Below are 9,167 nucleotides of genomic sequence, written 5' to 3' on the forward strand. Positions count from 1 at the left end.
TCTGGGTCCGACGAGTAGTTTAGGATTACGCCCGATCCATATCCAGTCGGGCGAACCATCCCAGTCCTACCCCAACCTAACTAAATACCCGAACCCTAACCAACACAATAATCCATTCCCGATTGATCATGCATATAATTCAGGGTTTATTAACATTTAAATATGCATGATTTTATGAAATAATGTTTCAAAAACCCAATTTTATGTTAGTTTTTGAGTAAATGTGTTAAAATGATTTAAAAATAGAAAATGCATGAAAAATAGTTTTATTTTTACATTTTTATACATATTTTAGTTTTTGTTATAAGTAGTTTAGTTTTAGTTTGCAATTAAAATGAAATAAAAAATAATATAGAAAAATATTTTTTCATTTTAAGTTTTGTTTTGTTTAGAAAAGAAAAATTAGTAGAATAGTTTTTTTTTAGTTTCTTTATAAATAAGTTTTGATTTTTGAAAACTTTATAATAAACTAGTTTACATAGTTTTTGTTTTTTTTATTGAAAAAAAAAATATAAAATAACCAACCCGTTTACACGGTTTGGGTTTCTTGGAAAAAAATTGAGATAATAATAAACCGGCTCAACCGGTTTGAATTTTAAAAAAATAAATAAACAAACCGGCTTGAACCGGTTTGCATCTGTTACAAACCGGTTCAAACCGGTATGTTGTTTTTAAAACCCCAAAAGCAGAAAAAAATTGGGCGCCTCCTCTCATTCACGGCTGAAGCCGTCTTTCCCCTTTTCCCCATTATTCCCTCTCTTCTCTCTTCCCTCCACCATTGCCGGTGGCTACCTTTTTCCCTAATTTCTCCTTCTTCCTCTTCCTCTTCTTCTTTCCAGCCGGCGGCAGTGGTGGAAGCTTCTTATTCCGGCGATGGCAGTGGTGGTGGAGGTCGCCACAACACCTCTTCCCTCAGGTTCACGGTGAGTGCTGAGTATCCTTCTTCTCCTACTTCTTCTTCTTCTTCTTTATTTCTTCTTCATCCGATTTCTTCTTTCTTCATCATCTCCGATTCTTCTTCTTCTCCTTCAGATCTTCTTCTTCTTCTTCTTCTTCTTCCTCTTCTTCTTCCGATTCAGATCTTTCTTTTCTTCTTCTTCTGATCGGATTCTTCTTCAGTTCTTCTTCTTTTGTCTGTTCAATCGATCATCTATTTGTTGTGTCTTGTTTCAAAAAAAAAAATTAAAATGTAATTCACATTCATTTTCCTGTTATGTTTTTCTTCTTCTTTCGGTTGTTTGTTTTTCATTCCTTAAGTACTCTTTTGTATTAGTTAATATCGTGTTTACTTTTATTGAATTTCTGATTTTTTTTTAGTTTGGCACATTCCGTTTTACATTCTTTCGTGTGATTGTCTGTTTGATGTTTGTGTTACAATTGAATTTTCACATTCGTTATTTCATTTCCTTATTTTCTATTTTGTCTTTAAATCATTTCCTATATGTTTTTTTTTTAATTCATGTTTCATATTATCATAATTCTCTGTATTAATTTCCTGTTTGCTATCATTGCATTAGTTCTGTTAGTTTCATAACTTTCATCTGCATTGTTGTTTTTCAAAAATTTCTATTTTTCATCTTATTGAGTTTTGTTTTTTTTAGTTTACTGAATGTCTATTGTTTTCACTAAATTTCTGTTGGTTACCTGCAATATAGATTGGTTAATTGTTTGTTATGTTTTCCTGATTTACAGTTTTAGTTTTAATATAGAGTTCAATCATTTCCTTATTTTCTGTTTTGTTTTTAGTCATTTCTTGTCTTTACATTCATTTCTCGTGCATTATTCAGTTTTTCATGTTCTTCATTATTCATTTCATATTTTGTTTTCTGAAATATTTCGTTTCCTTTTCTTCATTCAGCACTTCCTGTTTTACAAATCTCCAAGTTCATGTTTTAGTCTTTCAGTAATTTTCTCTTTTCTGTTTTTTTTTTCTAATTTCCTGTTTTGTTTTTACATTCAATTGTAGTTAGTCATTTAGATGTCTTTTATCATTTCTTTCATGTTCTAGCTTTGGTACTGCTCGTGTTCCTTTGAATTGTGCAGGATAGCACAGACTGGAGCGGAAGCGATTATGTGACACGAAGTACGAAGAATAAAGCGTCTTTTTGCTTTTATTTTTAGAAATAGGAATTTTAATTGGGTTTGTAAATATTGCACTTTACGCCCTCTGCGAAGGGTATTCATTTGCTGTAATAGTTAGTTGTTTTACCTTTCTTGAACATTTTACATTTCAAATAATTCGGTAATAAAGGTTAGTTTAGACTTGTGTGTTTGAATACAACATATTCCCGTTCCCTGAGTTCGACCCGGTCTCATCCACTAGTGAGAACCGGTTTTTATTATTTGATGTCTGGTTTTCACATGTTTTACATTTAAAAATCTTTTCAAAATTACAACGATTTAAAAGAAGACATCAAATTTTTGGCGCCGTTGCCGGGGAACGGCGTAATATTAGTATTCACTTTATTGCCTAGTGTTTGTGTGCATTTAGGTTTAGAACCACGTATGTGCATATCTTAGAGACGAGCTTACTTTTCTGCACAGCCCACCTATTAGGATCCCCTTAGAGGTGACTGTGTACGATTGGTACCGTACACAGATTTTATATTTCTGTGCATAATCTTTTTTATGTGTAACTGCGTGGTGTTTGTTTAGTTTTTGTTGTTTTTAGTTCACTCGCTTTGTGGTTTGCGTGGTTTGGCCGCTTAGTGCGTTAGTTAGGTAGAAAACCCAAAGTTAGGACGTGTGCTACACCGGTCTACTCCAAGGTGTACGCAATGTCTGACGATCATCAATTGATCCGTCCTTTAAGGGAGTACTTCATGCCAAATACGTATACTCCCACCTCCTGCATCACGAGACCTGATGTAGGAGCGAGCCATTTTGAGATTAAGGCCAGTGTGATTCAAATGTTACCTTCGTTTTATGGCCTTAGCAATGAGGACCCATATCGTCATCTCGACGAATTCCTTGAGATTTGCTCTACTGTGCGAATCAATAACTTTGGAGATGATGCTATGCGGTTGACTTTGTTTCCGTTCTCCCTAAAAGATAAAGCCAAGTACTGGTTAAAATCTCTTGAGACAGTTCGTATTACTACTTGGGAAGGAATGCAAAAAGAATTTTTAAAAAAATATTTCCCAATTAGTAAAACAAATCTGTTTCGTAAAGCTATAACCAGTTTCTCTCAAATTGAGGGAGAACAATTTCACGAGTCTTGGGAGAGATTGAAAGATCTTCTCCGCAAGTGTCCCCATCACCAGGTGCCTCATTGGCAGTTGGTGCAGTATTTTTATGACGGGTTTACTGAAAAGCATCGTCAAATGGTTGATTCGTCTTGTGGGGGCACTTTTATGCTCAAAAGTGAGGACGAGGCGTGGTCTCTATTCGAGACCTTGAGTGAAAACACGATGCATCATAACTTGTCTTCACGGCTCGATAGGACTACATCTCTGTCTAGTGGTCCTAGGAAGGTTGGGATTTCTGAAGTTGGGTCCGAATTAGAATTGCGTACCAAGGTTGACCAATTGACTAGGAAGTTACATCAATTCCTAGCCAATTCTTCGAGAAATCCAGTAGAAAGAGTGTGCGAGCTATGTGCTAGCCCTGCACACTGTGTTTCAGATTGTCCGGCAGCACCATTATATCCTGAATTCGTTCAAGAGCAGGTGAATGCTGCCCAAGGTTTCGCTAAACCCATGCCCGATTCATTTTGGCGAAACCAGTCTATTTTTCCATCCCATCAGCCCTCCCAGACACAATATAGACCCAGTAACCCTTCACAAGGTTACTCGCATCCTATTTTTCCACAGGTTCATCCCCCAGCCCAACATGCTTATACTCAATCCCATCCTCATGAGCCTTCATTTAGTCAATCCTTCCAAGATAGCATTCATTTTCCTGTTCTGTTTTTCTTCTTCTTTCGGTTGTTTGTTTTTCATTCCTTAAGTACTCTTTTGTATTAGTTAATATCGTGTTTACTTTTATTGAATTTCTGATTTTTTTTTAGTTTGGCACATTCCGTTTTACATTCTTTCGTGTGATTGTCTGTTTGATGTTTGTGTTACAATTGAATTTTCACATTCGTTATTTCATTTCCTTATTTTCTATTTTGTCTTTAAATCATTTCCTATATGTTTTTTTTTTAATTCATGTTTCATATTATCATAATTCTCTGTATTAATTTCCTGTTTGCTATCATTGCATTAGTTCTGTTAGTTTCATAACTTTCATCTGCATTGTTGTTTTTCAAAAATTTCTATTTTTCATCTTACTGAGTTTTGTTTTTTTTAGTTTACTGAATGTCTATTGTTTTCACTAAATTTCTGTTGGTTACTTGCAATATAGATTGGTTAATTGTTTGTTATGTTTTCCTGATTTACAGTTTTAGTTTTAATATAGAGTTCAATCATTTCCTTATTTTCTGTTTTGTTTTTAGTCATTTCTTGTCTTTACATTCATTTCTCGTGCATTATTCAGTTTTTCATGTTCTTCATTATTCATTTCATATTTTGTTTTCTGAAATATTTCGTTTCCTTTTCTTCATTCAGCACTTCCTGTTTTACAAATCTCCAAGTTCATGTTTTAGTCTTTCAGTAATTTTCTCTTTTCTGTTTTTTTTTTCTAATTTCCTGTTTTGTTTTTACATTCAATTGTAGTTAGTCATTTAGATGTCTTTTATCATTTCTTTCATGTTCTAGCTCTGGTACTGCTCGTGTTCCTTTGAATTGTGCAGGATAGCACAGACTGGAGCGGAAGCGATTATGTGACACGAAGTACGAAGAATAAAGCGTCTTTTTGCTTTTATTTTTAGAAATAGGAATTTTAATTGGGTTTGTAAATATTGCACTTTACGCTCTCTGCGAAGGGTATTCATTTGCTGTAATAGTTAGTTGTTTTACTTTTCTTGAACATTTCAAATAATTCGGTAATAAAGGTTAGTTTAGACTTGTGTGTTTGAATACAACATATTCCCGTTCCCTGAGTTCGACCCGGTCTCATCCACTAGTGAGAACCGGTTTTTATTATTTGATGTCTGGTTTTCACATGTTTTACATTTAAAAATCTTTTCAAAATTACAACGATTTAAAAGAAGACATCACCGATCCAAAACCCAGTACCTCGCCTGACCCTACCCCATTATCATAACCCAAACCCTTACTACCCCTTTCCTACCCACTTAGAGCCAGAGACCCAATCCCCCCCCCCCACCTTTAGTAGGACCCCCTTACATACCAGTACCGCAGCGACAGCCACAGGCGGCGCCCGCCCGCGGGCAAACCCGGCCGCGACAATTTCAGCAGGGAGCGGCGCGACCTGAGCGTCGACCACCCCTCGGTGGAGTCCGTCAGCACCAGCATCCTGACGAACAGTACCGCATAGAGGACGATGAAGCAGCTTGGGACGACGACGCGTTCTGGAGTGAGTATCCTGCAGGAATGGTGGAGGCTCGACAATAGAGGGCAGCGGAGCATCCCTCCACTTATGGAGTGAAACTGGACCTTCCGGAGTTTGCAGGACGATTCGACACCGAGCAGTTCTTTGACTGGTCATATGCTGTACAGTTTTTCTTTGACTACCACACCGTAGCAGAGCACCGTCGTGTCTCTTTAGCGTCCACTCGGTTGAGAGGGTTAGCACAAACATGGTGGGTGGAGTTGCAGCGATCGAGGGAGCGGCAGGGGCTAGGGCGCGTACAGTCGTGGGAGGAGATGCAAAGACTGATGCAATCAAAATTCGTGCCTTCGGATCACGCTGAGAGAGCTTATAAGGAGTATCTAACCCTGCGTCAGGGCACTCATACTGTGGCGGAGTACACTGCCGAGTTCCATCGTCTTTCTCTACGGGTGCAGATCGAGGAAACTGCCCGCCAACAGGTCACGAGGTACGTCTCTGGTCTCCGTCCTGTTATTTCTGACGACTTCAGCTGTATCACGGTTGAGACATTAGATCAGGCTAGCAGTTATGCCATGAACGTCGAGGAAAAGTTGAAACGGAGGCAGGAATATAGGACCTCCCGTAGTGACCAGTCGAGTCGACCCAAGTCGAGTTTTCCAACCAGGGGAGCTAGCTCCCCTAGGAAGGAGGACTCAAAGTCTACCCCTAGAGCGGAATTTAGCAAACCTGATCCGTCCGGACCCGCATTCAATACCCGGTCTAAAACCAAACTTAGTGAGTCTACCATCCGTTGTTTTAGGTGTCAGGAGTTAGGGCATGTCGCGTCTAGGTGTCCCACTGTGGCCAAAAACACCCATCTCGTCGAAGGTATTGTGGAGTCAGCATCCGAGAGTGAGAGTGAGTCCTTGGGCGAGGATGAGGATGAGAGGGAAGTCGTAGAGTTCGACGGCAATGTCGACAATCTATTATCCATCTGTCATGTCCTGACCGCACCCCGTGAGTCGACCCCTGCCGAATGGATACGGAACAACATCTTTAGAACCCGATGCAACTGTGAGGGTCACGCATGTGATGTTATTATCGACACTGGTGCTTGTGAGAACATGGTGTTCGAGAGCGTTGTGTCTACCTTGAACCTGAGAACCGAGAAACTGTCTCACCCCTACAAGATGGCGTGGTTCAAAAAGGAAAACGAGGTTCCTATCACCTAGCGTTGTTTAGTCCGATTCTCCATGGGGGAGCACTACCACGACGAGGTGTGGTGTGATGTGGCCCCTATGAGTGCATGTCACATCCTGTCGGGACGTCCTTGGCAATTTGATCGCAAAACCATTCATGATGGCCGTAGGAACACGTACTCGTTCATCTTTAAAGGTCATAAGATGATCCTTCTCCCCATCAAAGAGACGGGGTTTCCCACGGTAGATAAGCCTGAGCGAGTTCCCCGACTGTCCGGACTATCCTACCGGTCTTTCTTGAACCAATGTCAGGAGGATGGTTATTTTTATGCTGTAGTGGCTAAACCCTCAGTGAGTACGTCGTTACCAGTTCCTACGGACATCAAACCCCTTATTGAAGAGTTAAGCGACATTATGCCGGATGACCTTCCAGATGGTCTTCCTTCCATGCGTGTCGTGCAGCATGCTATTGATTTTGTGCCAGGGTCGAGTCTTCCCACTCTCCCCGCGTATCGTATGAACCCCTCCGAGCATGCCGAGTTATTAAGGCAGGTCCAGGAGTTACTGCAAAAGGGCTTTATTCGTGAAAGTGTGAGCCCTTGCGCAGTACCCGCCTTGCTCACCCCTAAGAAGGATGAGTCCTGTTAGAAAGTGACTTTGAATACATTAAGTTCAATAATGAACCCGTACATGCACATGAAGTGCGAATAAACCCATTAAAGGGAACAACATAAGCACATAATGTGCTAACACATAAACCCACACAAGGGGCAAAAATATGACTTAAAGTCATAAGTTGAATATTATTGAAAGAAAGGAAGAAGAGGGGAAAAACGCCTTACAATGGAGCAAGAGCTCCTCCAAATCTATAAGAAATACAAGGGGGAGACCCCTATTTATAACACAAGAGAGGAGCCACAAAGGGGGCTCCCAAAGGAGTCGTTGGGAGCCCCCCAACGGTCACATTTGTGACCGTTGGGGGCTCCCCAACGACTCTTTGGGGAGCCTCCCTAGGTGGTGCAAACCCAAAAAAATATAAAAATAAAAAATAAAAAATAAAATTAAATTACAAACATATTCCGAATGGAATATGCGTAAAATTGGAAATGTCTAAACTACCCCTATGCCTATAAATAGAAAAATATATATTTTATATATATAATTAGGATAATACATATGCATATATACCAGGGTTACCGGAAGCGCCTAGCTAAAAGGGGAAGCGCGGAACGTCACGCTTCCGAAGCGTGGGGGGAAGCGTCTCCCTTTTTTGGGAAGCGCGTCCCCCTTTTTTGGGAAGCACACTTCCCTTTAATGGGGGACGCGTTTCCCTTTAATGGGGGACACACTTCCCTTTAATGGGAAGCGCGCTTCCCCCTCGCTTCCCCTGTTTTTTTCAATTTTTTTGTATTTTTTATTTTTTATTTTTATTTTTTTCGCTTCCCCCTCGCTTCCGAGACGCTTCCTATGTCGCTTCCTAGGTCGCTTCCGAGACACTTCCCGAATCGCTCCTAAGTGGTCCCACGCTTCCCCGCTTCCTAAAATTTTGAAAGTGCCTCGCTTCCCGCTCCCGCTTCCCGTATCGCTTCCCGCTTCCTCAACTGGCAACCATGATATATACAATATATGAATATGTATTATCCTTTATATATATAAAATATATATAGTATTACAAAGGTTGAATGATACATTTTAACACCCCCCCTTAAACTTTGCGTGGGGGAACGAAAAGATTGAAGAAAGCAAGAGGAAGAATCTCAAGGCTTCAAGAGCCTTTAGTCCGAATGTCATTGAAAATGTAATTGTCTTCCTCCAACGTCTTTAACGATGAGCACCTTCCATGATCTATCCAAGGAACTTCCTTTTCTACTTATCTTCAAGATCCTGTGGAACAACAACAAAGAACAAGTAAAAAATATCTTTGCACTTTACTCAAATGGGACTTTCCTAACAAGGTGCAAAATTATATTTATGCAAGATCACATGATAAAATACTTACTTTAGCATGAGGAAAATTTAGAAAAAAAAACAAGATTTCAAAATCATATATCATGTTAAATGGTAAGCGGAAGCAAATTATGCGGAAATGAATTGCAAGAATGCATAATTCATTCATAAGGTTCAACATTGAACAAACATAACCCCATAATGGGGAATAACACAATGGTCCCCTAAGGGACACCATAGCAAGCCTACGAAGAGGCATAAGTTACATATGATTTATTGAATGAGATCTTAAAAGGCCATAAAGAGCCTATGCATATATTATCATGAAATGAATTAATACTTAAAGGAATCATTAATGAACATGCTTCAAACATGTAATGAAATGCTAAACAAGAGAAACGACGTCTACAAGCATACTTTAGACAAAATAAACACAAGAGTTCACAAGGTTTTAAATCCATTTACGAGGCAAAACGAAGAGTGTTATTTGAGTAGAGAGTCTTACCCATTTAGGAAAATCTCACTCAATTGAAAAAAACACATTTTGCATACAAAAGTGGCCAAAGAACCATAAGCACTTAATATATGCCAAAAATCAACTTGATTTTTAAAATATGCATATCAAAAAAATGATTCACTTGAATA

The 9,167-nt window shown here is 39.3% G+C and overlaps 1 protein-coding gene across 1 annotated transcript; it reads left to right on the forward strand.

Annotated features, from left to right (window-relative positions):
* Nucleotides 1-6,629: 6,629 nt before the first annotated feature.
* On the forward strand, nt 6,630-7,223 carry LOC149834206 (uncharacterized). Its single transcript, XM_090009309.1, has one exon. It carries the CDS (start codon nt 6,630-6,632, stop codon nt 7,221-7,223), a length of 594 nt encoding a protein of 197 aa, XP_089865435.1.
* Nucleotides 7,224-9,167: the final 1,944 nt, after the last annotated feature.

The sequence above is a fragment of the Nuphar pumila genome, chromosome 6 (genome assembly GCF_984573655.1).
Source record: "Nuphar pumila chromosome 6, dmNupPumi1.hap1.1, whole genome shotgun sequence".
In the NCBI taxonomy this organism is placed as follows: Eukaryota; Viridiplantae; Streptophyta; class Magnoliopsida; order Nymphaeales; family Nymphaeaceae; genus Nuphar; species Nuphar pumila.

What these genes read in the sequence shown, in the direction of transcription:
- LOC149834206 (XM_090009309.1), top strand. Translation starts at nt 6,630, where the DNA reads ATGGGGGAGCACTACCACGACGAGGTGTGGTGTGATGTGGCCCCTATG.